The following is a 14970-nucleotide window of genomic DNA, read 5'->3' as shown; positions in this document are numbered from 1 at the left end:
TTTTTTGACAGTTATGAATTTTTGTAAACTCATTCAATGCTAAAGATAAGGATTTTTCCAAGATTTCTCATGACTGTGGCCTTTGACCTATGACCCTGAAAATCGAATTGCTTTGTTCCCATCAGAATATGAATCTTCAGTAAAAATTTCATAACAATATATAAAAAATTGTGGCCTCCAGGCTGTTCACAAACAGACAAAAAACGGGGGCAAAAACAACCTCCTCCAACGTCGATGGCAGAGGTAATAAAACCACTGAACAAAAATAGTTCATAAAAACCACCTAAGACAAAAATGTGATAAAATGACTGAATAATGCCACTGAAAACAAGCCACTTGATAAAATTACTTGATAAAACCACCAAATAAAAAAAACCAAACAAACACTGAATCATACCAACAATTGATAATAACAAGAGCAATCAGAGATTTCAGACATTAACCAATCCGGATGCAGATCACCTCTAAAATTCAGTGGAGTCTTCCATGCCCTAATATCTATCTGTGGTGCAAATTTGGTGACAATCCATGAAGTAGTTTTGACATAATCCTTGAAAGTCTATATAAAGTGAAATCTTGATCCGGAATTTGGATCAGGATCACCTCCAGAATGCAGTGGAGTCTTCCATCCTCTAAAATCGATCTGTGATGAAAATTTTGTCAAAATCCAGTGTAATCTTGCTAACAGACAGACAAATAAAGAAATAAATGGCAATGATTGGCAGATGTAATAAAAAAAACACTTAATAAAAACAACTTAATAAAGCATCTGAATAAAACCACAGTGCATCCAGAATGTATTCACAACACTTTGCTTTTTTCACATTTGGTTATGTTTCACCTTTATACCAAAATAGATGAAATTATTTTTTTGCTCAAAATTCTACTCACAACACCCCATAATGACAATGTAAAATAACTTTTTTCTTAGATTTTTGCTAAGCTCTTAAAAATAAAAACCTAATAATCAAGTCTTCTTGAATATGATGCCACAAGCTCGGTGCACCTATCTTTGGGCAGTTTGGTCCATTCCTCTTTGCAGCACCTCTCAAGCTCCATCAGGTTGGATGGGGAGCGTCGGTGCACAGACATTTTCAGATCTCTCCAGAGAAGTTTAGTCAGATTCAGGTCTGGGCTCTGGCTGGACCACTCAAGGACATTCACAGAGTTGTCCTGAAGACACTCCTTTGTTTTCTTGGCTGTGTGCTTAGGGTCATTGGGCCTCATGTATCAATGTTGCGCACTTGTAGCGTAAATTTACGGCGTAAACTTGAAATACACCAAAGTCGCCGTCACATGTATCAAGCAGTGCGCACCTGCCCATTTCTGGCGTACGCCTGACGTGATCTTGATTAATGCAGCGGGTGGAAACAACCATAATTATAATAAACACGCCCATAAATATTCAGACTCCGCTTCAGACACACCCTCATTTTACGACATGGAAGCCGGGAAGACGGCAATGAAAAAGAACGGCACCAATCACGACACGTGCCAATAGAGCGTCAAAAGCAGCTGTCGTATCAATTGTTTTGTAGTATATAATCAATAAAGTGTTACAGTGGACCCTCATTAATCGCTGGAGTTACGTTCTAAAAATAGCCTGAAATATGCAAAACTGCGACGTAGTCAGCGTTATTTTTTTGCAATTATTATAGATGTTTCAAAGCTGTAAAACCCCTCACTACACAGTTTATACACTTTCTCAATCAGGCATGAACATTTTCTCACTTTTCTCTCGTGTGTAAACACTCTCAAAGTTCAAACCTTAGTAGGAAAATAAGACCAAACTGTTTTCAGGCCCAAACATTTGTTTGAGAAATAAAAATAGAACGTTTTCCTATAAATAATTATGATGGCATTTAGAACTAACAAATTAATTTTAACGATCAACGAACGAGGTCGGACACATAAGAAATTATTAATAGTGACTGACCAGTATTTCACAGATCGCGCCTCTGTGTCCTGACGCTGCGCCTTTTTCCACTCACACCTGGCTGCAGGTGTTTGTTTCCGTGTGACAAACACAGTTATGAGTAGTTGTTGGCGCTCTTTTCTCTTCTGGGCAACAAGATTCTTATAAACAGATACGCAGAACACAGAACACTGTAAAAAAAAAAAAGACATGCAAAATTGGACTAAATACTCCGAGACTCCGAGGCCACGACAGGTGAACGGCGTTATAGCGAGGGACCACTGTATTCTCTTTTCACATGTCAATAATTCTTGACATGTGGATATTTGCTCGCTCAATTAATAAGACACGCCTAATCTGTCAGATTTCTTTATTTTTTAAATGTATTTCTGTATTTATTTTATTGTGACAACCGAATGGAGACGACAAAACCTGGTTGCAGCACGAGCGAATTAAGGGAATGATGAAACTACAGTTATTATCAATTTCATAGTCTAAAACGATCACACCACATGAAGTTAAGCTCAGCGCTGCTCTGGCTCCAGGCTCGAAGTCTGGAGAAAAAGGCGAGCAGCGCTTTCTTTGCAGTCAGCGCTGTGACCACGGATCGTGCTCCATAACAATCCCGCAAAGGCGGGATTTGTATTAATTATTATGTAGTATAATCAGGAAAGTGTTATTTATGTAACATATGCATTGATTTGTATAATGGCACTGTTTATCATGTTGATCATCTTCATTTTTATGTGGATTCCAGCGCTGGTTCATTTTGGTGTATAATTTACGCCACCTCTCGACCTGGTGTATATTTTCAGTGCAGCATACGCCAACGACCACATTGATAAATGCCAAGTAGCGCAGCCATTTTGGAGTACACCCCATATACGCTCAAATATCGCCGTACGCAACGTTGATACATGAGGCCCATTGTCCTGCTGAAAGATGAACCATCACTACAGTATGAGGTCCAGAGCGCACTGGAGCAGGTTTTCATCCAGGATGTCTCTGTACATTGCTGCATTCTTCTTGCCCTCAATCCTGACTAGTCTCCCAGTTCCTGCTGCTGAAAAACATCCCCACAGCATGATGCTGCCACCACCATGCTTCACTGTAGGGATGGTGCCTGGTTTCCTCCAAACATGACGCCAAAGAGTTCAATCTTTGTCTCATTAGACCAGAGAATTTTGTTTCTCCTGGTCTGAGAGTCCTTCAGGTGCCTTTTGTGGGCTGCCATGTGCCTTTTACTAAGGAGTGACTTCTGTCTGGACACTCTACCATACAGACCTGACTGGTGGATTGCTGCAGAGATGGTTATCCTTCTGGAAGGTTCTCCTCTCTCCACAAAGGAATGCTGGAGCTCTGACAGAGTAATCATTGGGTTCTTGGTCACCTCCCTGACTAAGGTCCTTCTCCCCCGATCGCTCAATTTAGACGGGCGTCCAGCTCTAGGAAGAGTTCTGGTGGATCTGAACTTCTTCCATTTACAGATGATGGAGGCCACTGTGCTCATTGGGACCTTCAAAGCAGCAGAAATGTTTCTGTGCCCTTCCCCAGATTTGTGCCTCCAGACAGTCCTGTCTCTGAGGTCGACAGACAATTCCTTTGACTTCATGATTGGTTTGTATCAACTGTGGGACCTTATATGTAGACAGGTGTGTGTCTTTCCAAATCATGTCCAGTCAACTGAATTTACACCAGGTGGACTCCAATTAAGCTGTAGAAACATCTCAAGGATGATCAGTGGAAACAGGAGGAACCTGAGCTCAACTTTGAGTGTCACGGCTTAATAAAGTCTCTTAATAAAACCTCTTAAGCTTGATCCCATCAAATCTCAGAAGCTAAGCAGTGCAGTACCTGGTTAGTACTTGGATGGGAGACCTCTTTGGACCACCAGTGGCTGTGTGTTTCTCCAGGTTACACTGGAGTTGCATCAGGAAGGGCTTCCAGCGTAAAACCTGTGCCAAATACGAATGCGGATCAGGCTGTATCCACTGTGGTGACCCCAAACGCAATGGGAGCAACCGATTGGACAACAATAAAGTCTCTTAATAAAGTCTCTTAATAAAGCCTGTTAATAGGCCAAGGTGATCTAAACCTCTCTCACAGCTGTGGTTAAATGAATCAACGCGTACTCTCCAATGCACACGTAGACATGCTGAGAGGAAATGTTCAGTGTGTAGTGAAGCTGACCTCATTCAGAAGTAATTCCCAAATAAAGTACATTAAATAATAGTAAAGCCTTAGAAGTGGTGTCAGAAGAAGACACCACACCCATCTCTGGATGGAGCTGCACCTCAGAGATAGAAAAAAATAAACAGAATCAGGCATCAGAAAGACAACAAATACAGTATAATTTGCCAGCATTAAACAACAAGAAAAACAGAAGAAATACTAAGGTGATCGCCGGCCGCTAGCCCTAAACTTCACTAAAAGACCCAGAATTTAGATAAAGTTGAGGCCGCAGCCTGCCCCGTTTACTAATAAAATTAATTAAAAAAGTAAAAAAGCATAAAACAAAACTATGCCAGTATGTCAAGTCATATGAAAGGGAAAATAAGTGCGTCTTAAGTCTGGACGTGAACATCTCCACAGAATCTGACTGTTTTATTGATGCAGGGAGATCATTCCACAGAACAGGGGCACGATAAGAGAAAGCGACCCGCAGACTTCTTATTCACCCTACGGACACAAAGTAGTCCTGCACCCTGAGAACACAAAGCCCAGGCCGGTACGTAAGGTTTAATTAGGTCAGCTAGGTAGGGAGGTGCCAGTCCATGAATAATTTTATACGTTAGTACAGAACCTTAAAATCTGATCTCACTGGGACAGGAAGCCAGTGAAGAGACGCCAAAATGGGTGTAATGTGGTCAAACTTTCTGCTTCGTGTCAAAGGTCTGGCTGCAGCATTTTGAACCAATTGGAGACCCCTAATGCTGGACTGCGGTAAACCAGAAAATAGAACATTGCAGTAGTCCAATCTAGAAGAGATGAACGCATGAGACAGGATGGAACCACTTAATAAAGCGGCCTTTAAGAACAACTCACACCATCTATTGTTTTAGCTGCAACGAAAAATAAATGTTGTAATCTGCATATTCTGTCCTTTATCCATGAAGTGAAAACAAATTTCTGAAACATGGTCCTGGTCCTTTCTGTGTGGCGTTTGCATGTTCTCCCCATGTTTGTGTGTTTCCCTCTCGGTGCTCCAAAGACATGCAGGTTCAGGTTTACATTGATTGTAGGTGTGAGCTGTGTGTTTGTCTGTCCCTGTGACAGACTGGCGCCCTGTTCAGGGTCAACCCGCCTCACGCCCTGTGGCTGCTGGGATAGGCTCCAGCCATATAGAAAATAACAACTCTGTCATCACTTTTATAGCCTGCTCATTTTGCTCAGTGCTTCTGTTTTCTGCCTCAGGTTTCTTTCTGTCTGGAGCTGGAATTCAGCCATTCCATCTTCCTGGACCACATACAAGTTGTCATGGAGACGAGCAGGTGGGGTGGTGGTTTTCTTTTGATGGTCCTGACTGTGGAGGGCGTGGGTGGTGTGGCAGCTCAGTGGGTGTCACGTTTGGAAGAGGAAGGCTGTGGGTTGGGTCCACTAAACCTTTCCGTGCAGAGTTTGTATGTTTGTGGACAAGCAGCACGCCATGCACCGTCGGTAACACCAGGTGGCAGCACTCAGCAAACCAGTGACACAAAGCAGAACATCACTTTTAAGCTTTTACTTTCTGCTGAGACGTAACAACACAGGAAAATTTAAGCTTCTTCAAGTGTAAACCAAGAGAGTTTTCACTGAAGTGTTTTCTGTTTTACATGTTGCCCAGCAGGTAGCGCATCATCATCTTGTTAATATTCAGGATCAACCTGTTGGTCAGTCAGTAGTCAGTAGGACAGTCAGTCCTTTTGACATTTTGTGTAGAGCTCTGAAGTATGACATCACATATCCATGACAACGCTCGACCTGGTCCTACATGTGGGCATTTTGTGCGTGTATTTTAAAGACCACACTGGGTGCACTGTGTGGACTCGTGAGGGCCTTTCAGACCACGCAGAGTTTCTGTTTCTGGACCTGAGGCCGAACAAGTCTCATTGTCAACATGTTTGTGAAGACTTGTGTGTTTCCAAAAAAAAAAAAAGAAAAAAAATTACACTGCCCTCCAAAAGTATTGGGCCTCATAGTATTTCACACATTTTAATTTCTTTATGCCATTTCAGAAACAAAAAGTAAATCAGGCTTCTCAATATAAAATTTCTAAAATTATCTTCCTTGAACTCAAACTGAAAGCAAATCTTTACAACTTGATAAAAATTCATTAATTAAAAATATAAAATCCCATATGACGGGTATAATACCTATAAATAAATAATATACAAATAATGGCACCTCATTGAATGGAACATTCCAGCTTTCACTGAATTAAATATTCGTTATATAGAAAGAATGTAAAAACATTCATTATTTGTTTTATGTAATGACTAAGACAGATCCTTGTCATTGATATTGTATACGAGGTCTATTAGAAAAGTATACGACCTTATTATTTTTTTCAAAAACCCTATCGATTTGAATCACGTGTGATTGCATCAGACAAGCTTGAACCCTCGTGCGCATGCGTGAGTTTTTCCACGCCTGTCGGTTGCGTCATTCGCCTGTGAGTAGGCTTTGAGTGAGGAGTGGTCCAGCCCCCCTCGGCGGATTTTCATTGCCAGGAAATGATGGAATGATTTGGACTTTTTTTCCATCAGAATTTTTTCAGAAACTGTTAGAGACTGGCAGCTGGAAACCATTCGAAAAATTTATCTGGCTTTCGGTGAAAATGTTACAGGCTTGGTAGAGAATAAGGAGTGTTACTGTCGCTTTAAGGACGGCCCCCAGTGGCTGTGGGGCGCACCGCGCTCCGAAGCCGCCATCGACAGGCTGAGCAACCATTTCATTTCTAAATGGATGGCTGTCTGGATCCGTGACCATCGTGTGCCATTTCTCTGGTTATCACAAGAGCTTGACATCAACCATTTTCCGGCAGATTTCACTTTTAACAAGAGATTTTGTCATGGAAAGCCGAGCGGAGGCTTCACGCGTCACGATGGATTCGCTACTGGAGCGAGACAACACCACCTCCGTTTTGGTCTCACAGGACGGCTTTGAGATGGCGTTCAGACAGCTGTCGGTGGTTTTTCCATCCGAGAAATTGTGGATGTGCCTGGACATGCCAGAACATGTCCTGTGAGGCTTCATCACGGCGTTGCTTTGCACCATGCGGCACCGCCTCCACTCCTCTTTCCATGACAAAAACTCCTGTAACAGTGGAATGTGCCATTCATTTCCAAACTGGACGCTGTGTTTTATCCGGGACGTCATCTGAATAGCACAGGAATTGTGAAAAGACGTGGACATCAGCACTTTTTCGGCACATTGAGACAGACGTGCGGAGGAATTCCGCGCATCGCGGCGGTGCGGCATGGTGCAAAGCAATGCCGTAACAGCGCATCGTTAAGTTCTGTCACGTTGTGAATGAGGTGAATTGTCTCCACACACACACCCATATTCATCCAACTGAATTCAGATCGCTCCAGTTTTTCAGAAGAACTTTGTGACTGTATGTGTAGTTGGGCTCTGTGCCATGGAGTGGTGCAGAGAGGAGGAGGAGGACAGAGCCAGATGTGTGGCTTCATGCGACTCTTGTCTCACCCATTTTCCCAAACATCACGCACATGCAGCAGGTGGAACACCTGCAGGAGCGCGCTGAAGAGCACTGAAATTTGTCTTTTAGCCGACTTGGTGTCAGTAATCAAACTAAATGCGGTGCAGCAGGGTTTAATTGTGCACGCGCTTCTTCCTCCGCCGGACTGGAGGAGGTGCAGAGATGTCTGGCTGCATGTGAGTCTCCTCTCACTCCTCTGGTTGCTCAGACTCGTTCTCCCGCTCATCGGTTACAACAGCAGGTGGAACACCTGCAGGAGCATCCTGAGGAGCTTCAGCAGGAACTGTGGAACGACATTTGGAGCCGAGTTTAATTGTGCGTACGTGACAGAAAACTGATTCATCGTGGTGCGCAGTGAAATGTGACGCAGCGTTACAAGTCGTGTCAAAACTTGACAGTTTCCGTGTCACTTCGTAATAACGTGTGACAGTTTGGGCTCCAAGAACCATCACAGGAACCACTACGAATGTTGTCACATTCTATTAAGGATCAATACTCATCAAGACGGATCAATACACTCAGTTGCGACCTCCACGACGTGAGACGAAATGAGGGTGGTGTGTGACATTTGTGGAAGATTTTTTGACAGACAAAAATATGCTCCACGAATATCAAGAACATCACACACCAACACGCACTATTAAGAAACCTGTTCAGATGTGTTAAGTGACGTTAAGAATGTCAGGAATGACAGAAAAATGACATTCGTAATGCGTCTTGGTTATGTGTAAACGCACCTTAACAGCATAGTGGATTTGTTTTTGTGTGTGTGTGTGTGTTTTAGAAGAATTAGCACCATCAATTACCTCATTCAAATCATCATTCGCAGTTTGCATTGGTACAAAATGTAGGGAACCAAATTTGCATGCTAAATGCAATGCAACACAAATGGGATGAATAATCCATGTCACGTGACATAGAAAGCACCAATCAAATGACAAGGATCCACTCAGCCGTTATATAAGATCATTTATGAAGAAATACAAACAGTATGACACTCTGTGGTAAATCTGTGTGGAGTAGACAGTCATGAAAAACTGAGTGACTGTGCAAGAAGGAGAAGAGTGAGGAAAGCCACCAAGACACCAAGACAACCCACTAGAAGTTACAGGTTTCTGTGGCTGTGATTGGAGAAACTGTGCACAGTGCAGGTTTTGCATTTTGTATCACTAGTTATACAGCTTCATGATGAAGTGATACAGAGGAGGATGTTCTTTCACCAAAACAGATCAACTCTAGGCTTGGATCTCAGATGTACCTTCTGGCAGATTGCAGCTAAATGTTAGGTCTTCCTCCTCTATACCACTTCATCATGAAGCTGTTTAAAGGCCCTTCATCACCCTCATGTGCAGCTGTGATGGATTAATAATAACAGTAATAATAATAATAATAATAATGTATTTTCAGGAGTATTACACTTGTCAAAAAAAGTCTTTAAAAACAGCAACAAAAAAAACCTAAAAGCTGTATCTGGAGTAAACCACTTCAGAAGTGTCATCTGGTTACAAAAACAGCATTAGCAGATTTTGAAGTGCTTATTTATTGCTATGTTTGACAAAATATACGAGGAAAATGCCAAACATTAGATTTACACAGAAATACGAGGTCTGTTAGAAAAGTATCCAACCTTTTTATTTTTGCAATAACCTTATGGATTTGAATCATGTGTGATTGCATCAGCCAAGCTTGAACCTTCGTGCGCATGCGTGAGTTTTTTCACGCCTGTCGATTGCGTCATTCGCCTGTGGGCAGGCTTTGAGTGAGCACTGGTCCAGCCGCCTCGTCGGATTTTCATTGTGAGGAAAATGTCTGAACGATTTGGAGCTTTGCTGCATCAAATTTTTCCAGAAACTGTGAGAGACAGCCAGGTGGAAACCATTCGGAAAATTCAGATGGCTTTCAGGGACGATTTTATGGGGATCACACAGATTAAGGAGTGTTACAGCCGGTTTAAAGACGGCGCACAATGGCGGAGGGCGCGCCGCGCTCCGAGCGACGATCGACAGGCTGAAATGACCAGATCATTTCCAAACTGAACACTGTGTTGATCTGGCACGTCGTCTGACTACCAGAGAAATGGCAGAAGAGGTGGACATCAGCACTTTTCCGGCACATTCCGCTTTTAAAGGAGATTTTGTCATGAAAACAGGAGCGGAGGAATTCGCCATGGAGCAGCTAATGGCGCAGAACGAAAGCACCTCCGTGTTGGTCTCACAGGACATGTGACATGCTCAGCTCTTCGACAATTTCTCGGATGCCGGATACTCACTTGACTGAAAAGCCACCCAAAGCCGTCTGAATCTTCCAAATGGTGGAAGAGCTGGGCATGTCCCGTGAGACTTCCAACACGGAGGTGCTTTTTGTTCTGTGCCATTAGCGGCTCCGTCCTGACGCGCGAATTCCGCCGCACGTCTTTCATTACAAAATCTCCTGTAACAGTATGTGCCAAAAAAGTGCTATGTCCACCTGTTTTGAAGATCTTCACCGAAAGCCACCTGAAGTTTCCGAATGGTTTCCACCTGGCTGTCTCTCACAGTTTCTGAAAAAATTTTGATGCAGCAAAGCGGCAGTCGCTCAGCCAGTTTCCTGACAATGAAAATCCACCGAGGGGGCTGGACCACTCCTCCCACAAAGCGTGCTCACAGGTGAATGACGCAACTCACACATGTGCACAAAGGGTCAAGCTTGGCTGATGCAATCACATGTGATTCAAATCCATAAGGTTACTGCAAAAAATAAAAAGGTCTGATACTTTTCTAACAGACCTCGTAAGCTGTTTTTAGAAATTTTCTGCCATCTTGGTTTATTTTGTTGGAGCAAGTAGCCAGCTGACATGAAGCTACCTTTTTACTCAGACTGGCAGTCGCCGTGTCACATCACTCAGCATTTGCGTAAAATAGATTTCTCATTTATTTTGGCCCTGCCTTGCAGACGGCAGAGAGACTGATGTCTCCTGTCGCTGTAAAATGCCCACTCTGATTGAAAATCAATGACAGGTGGTTTCCCTCTGTCACTTGTAGCCAGTATGACCGTAGGGTTAGAAGCCCTGATAGGACCGAAGTGTGTGGGGTTGCTGCATTTAGTGTTGCTTAGCAGCAGGCCAGTCAAAGGTGGGCACAACCACATACACGCAGACACATATACATACAGAATCATACCATCTGCACAGTGAAAGTCATGATTACATGTTCTATAACAGCAGTGCTGCCACAACATCATGTCCATGAGCTTGTCATGGTTACACAAAGTTGCCTTTCTCAAAATACTCTGCTCAAAATTATTAGAGGAACACTGTGTTCCTCTAATAATTTTGAGCGTAAGAGTGCACTGACAAAAGGCTTTCGATCAGCCACTGTGCAGATGGTGTTGGACACTGTGTTTGTCCAACCGTGGGTCACGTGGCATGATTTTGTTGGGTTTTGGCGTCCATCACGAGCTGAAGCAGCTCATGCTGGGTACATTAATGGTGAAGCCTGAGATCTCTGCTGCTGAGAAGGTCTTTTCCAAGCAGGACTTTAACTGTTTCTATCAGGATAATGGAGTGTATTTGTAGTTATTATTCATTTATGTTGTAGTTGCTGCAAAGTAGATTGATCATCTTCAAACTGAACTATGAAGGTGAAAGTTGTGTTCAGGAGTCAGTGGTGTTCCTCATTGTTTTGTGTGTGTTTGTGTTGAGCAGCGAGGGAGAAGATGGATATCCAGACGACAACATCAATGAAATCTTCCTTCCTTTGAAATACCAAAGTGACATCCTGTTCACGCGGTGAGTGATGGCACGGAAATCTGTCCCGGTGTCGCCGACTGAACAGTCCCCACTAAAAATCAGTCCGCCCTGCCTTCACACTGTGCATGCGTCATCAGCCGCGGTTCACTGATTATCACCTCGTTTCTGCTTCAGTCATCATCTGTTTCAGCCACAGATATCTGAAGCTTTTCTATAACAATCATTTATATATAAATTCAGCGTTATTTCATCATAAAAGACGGAGGAAGTGATCAGAGCACCACAGCTGCTAGCTGTTGCGTTCACTACGCCTCATTTCAAAGCGTCCCAGAGTTTTGCCTCGTTTCTGCTTCAAACTGACTTCAGAGTGATTTAAGAGGTTTTACTTTGTCATCTGATGATTAATAATCACATGAATCCATTTGATCACTTTGGGTGTAGAGAGTCCGTCTCAGACAAGCGGCTTTGCTCCAAAATGATGCTTGCGCAGTGGAGGCAGAACAGACCAATTTTTAGGGCAGACTGTTCGGTCTGCGACAGTGGTATGAGACACGGTGCAGGAGCAGGCTGGGAAGGACAAGGTGATGGTGCGGTGCATCCACCAGCCAAGGCAGTGGTGCACAAACAAGGGGTCTAATCAGAATCAGAGTCAGAATCAGCAAAGTTTTATTGCCATATGAGTGAACAAGTTCACAACATTAGGAAATTGCTGCGGTACTTGGTGCTAATATAAAAAAAAAAAAAGAGTAGTAAAACAAGTAATATATAATAAAACTTAACACTATAGCAATGTTACAAAATGTACAGAATGTATGAGCTAAGATAAACAAATGGTGATGATAAATGGTGATAGCAACAATCTAGAGTTCTAAAAGTTCTTGTTGATGAGGCAAACAGCAGAGGGGAAAAAACTGTTCTTATGGTGGGAGGTTCTGGTCCGAAGGGACCGTAGCCTCCTGCCTGAGGGGAGGAGGTCAAAAATGCTATATCCAGGGTGAGAAGGAGCAGCTCTGATCCAGCCTGAATGCCCCAGTGTCCTGGAGGTGTACAGGTCCTGAAGAGATGGTAGGTTGCAGCCAATCACTTTCTCTGCAGAGCGTACAATGTGCTGTAGTCTCTGTATGTCCCTGGTGGTGGCTCCAGCGTACCATACGGTGATGGAGGTGGTGAGGATGGACTCGATGATGGCAGTGTAAAACTGCACCATGATCCTTGCTGGCAGGTTGAATTTCTTCAACTGCCTCAGGAACTACATCCTCTGCTGGGCCTTCTTGATAACAGAAGTAATGGTGGACTCCCACCTGAGGTCCTGGGTTAGAGTGATTCCTAGGAAACAGAAGGTGTCCATTATGGTGATGGGGGTGTCTGCCAGGGTAATGAAGGGGAGAGGGGCTGTGTTCTTCCTAAAGTCCACAATAATCTCCTCTGTCTTCTCAGTGTTCAGCACCAAGTTGTTATAGCTGCACCAGGACACCAATCGTTGAACCTCCAACCTATAGGCGGACTCATCCCCATCAGAGATGAGTCCGATAAGGGTGGTGTCATCTGCAAACTTGATAAGCTTGACAGACTGGTGATCAGAGGTACAGCAGTTGGTGTACAGGGAGAAAAGCAGAGGAGAGAGGACACTGTTGTGTGTGGGCCACCGAAGAGGAGGTACTGCTGGCCCATCACCACCAGAGGGCGCCCTGCCTGGAGTGCGGGCTCCAGGCACCAGAGGGCGCCGCCGCCTGATGAGAGCAGCCAGGGTGACAGCTGTCACCCATTACTGGACACAGCTGACTTCACTCAGTACGGAGGTATATCAGCAGGACAGCGTCTCCACCTCAGTGCCGAGATATCACCTTGAGTTTAAGGTAATCACCTCTGCAACATATATCTGTGTGACGATACTGTATAAACTTTTTAGGACAGCGGAAGGCCAAGTGTTCAGATAAGTACTCACCTTTCCTGCTTCAGTGTGACAAGAGGTGGAGGCGGCTTTGCCCCTCTCATCTACCGGGTGCGGTCGCATCCCAACCTGTGTGTTTGTGTTCTTTCCCGCCAGCAGTACCGGATCCGACGAGCGGAGGCAGTGGCCACCTGGGAATTCGGGACTTGGCGGTTCCAGTACTTCTGGGTTTCGGTGGCAGAGGAGATCTGGGTGGTTCCGGTTCAACTAGGACGGACGTCTCCTACCTTCGGGCCTGCCCACAAGACACCAGCAGATTTCGGCTTACACCTCCAAATTGCTAATTGTTGTATCAGTTGTGCTATTTTCACAACAGTAAAACTTGTTCTTACTTTTCTCCATTGTCCGTTCATTGCGCCCCCTGTTGTGGGTCCGTGTACCTACACTTTCACAACAGACACAGCCCTGAGGAGTACCGAAACTGGTGATCAGGGAGTCCTAGACATTCTTCTCCAGCCTCACATGCCGCTTCCTATCCTTCAGGAAGTTGGCAATCCACCTGCAGGTAGAATCAGGCACGTTCATCTGGGAAAGCTTAGCCTGGAGAAGGTGTGGGAGGATGGTATTGAAGGCAGAGCTGAAGTCCACAAGCAGGATCCTAGCGTAGGTTCCCGGGGAGTCCAGATGCTGCAGAACGAAGTGCAAAGCCAGGTTGATGGCGTCATCCACAGACCTATTGGCTCTGTAAGCAAACTGCAAGGGGTCCAAGAGGCCGTGAGAGATTTGAGGTAGGACAGAACCAGACGCACAAATGACTTCATGACTACAGAAGTCAGTGCCACCGGTCTGTAGTCATTGAGTCCAGTGATCCTCGGTTTCTTGGGAACAGGAACAATGATGGAGGTTTTGAAACAGGCACGTGGCAAGCCTCCAGTGAGGAGTTGAATATGTCTGTAAACACTGGGGCAAGCTCATTAGCATAGTGTCTCAGAGTGGCAGAGTGGCATCCCATCTACTAAAACTAACTACCCATCTCCATCAGGAGGTATGTGGGAGGCCCAGCTCACATGAGGTCCTCTGCTGTGACTGAGATTCTGGGCCAGTCTCTGACCATGATCTCTCTAGTACCTTCAGGTCGGCTCCAGTTGACCTCCTGGACTCAACTCCAAACTTGTCGTAACACTTGTGATAAAGTCTTGTTGTGCTGGGAAGCAGTAAGGTGGTCCCCCAAAACAAACTTCAACTTCTTAAAGGTGTTTCTTCTTTTTTTTTCTTTTTTTTTTTTTTGGGGGGGGGGGGGGGGGTGTTCTTTTAAGGGTAAAAATAAATTGGGTGAAATTTCATGAGATTTGTAAAATATGAGCCCCTGCTGACCAGCTCCTGTTTTTTTGTGACCTTCGAGTGTAATTTTGAGTTCTGGTCTGGATCCATGAGTTCATTGGTGGCAGATTTTGCTCCTTCTGCCTCAGGTGGCACTTTTGAGGCATTTCAGTGTCCACATGAACGTCCTGATCAGGGACCCTCAGAGCGGGAGGACGACCCGTCCCTCCAGTCCTCACAGCAGGTCCTGGATCACGTTGCTGCTGTCGGTGATTTTGCTGAGTGAGGAGCTGCACTTATCCAGGATTACAGTCAGATCCTAACAAAGGATGAACAGCAGTGCCACCTGCTGCCAGTTGTTGAGTTGCATCGACATCAGTTCCCGGAGGAGAAGAAAATCCGAACCAAAAGCCCTG

At 44.5% G+C, this 14970-nt stretch overlaps 1 protein-coding gene across 1 annotated transcript in view; it reads left to right on the top strand.

Annotated features, from left to right (window-relative positions):
* The window catches only part of itga11b (integrin, alpha 11b), a 267605-nt gene that overhangs the window by 194295 nt on the left and 58340 nt on the right, over nt 1–14970 (top strand). The window contains exons 22-23 of the mRNA XM_034175778.1: nt 5330–5406; nt 11299–11382. Coding sequence (XP_034031669.1) covers nt 5330–5406; nt 11299–11382 — 161 coding nt within the window. The remainder of the gene's footprint in view (nt 1–5329; nt 5407–11298; nt 11383–14970) is intronic.

Source organism: Thalassophryne amazonica, chromosome 8, assembly GCF_902500255.1.
Source record: "Thalassophryne amazonica chromosome 8, fThaAma1.1, whole genome shotgun sequence".
Lineage (NCBI taxonomy): Eukaryota > Metazoa > Chordata > Actinopteri > Batrachoidiformes > Batrachoididae > Thalassophryne > Thalassophryne amazonica.
The sequence above is the reverse complement of the archived record's forward strand: the minus strand, read 5'-3'. Positions and strand labels throughout refer to the sequence as shown.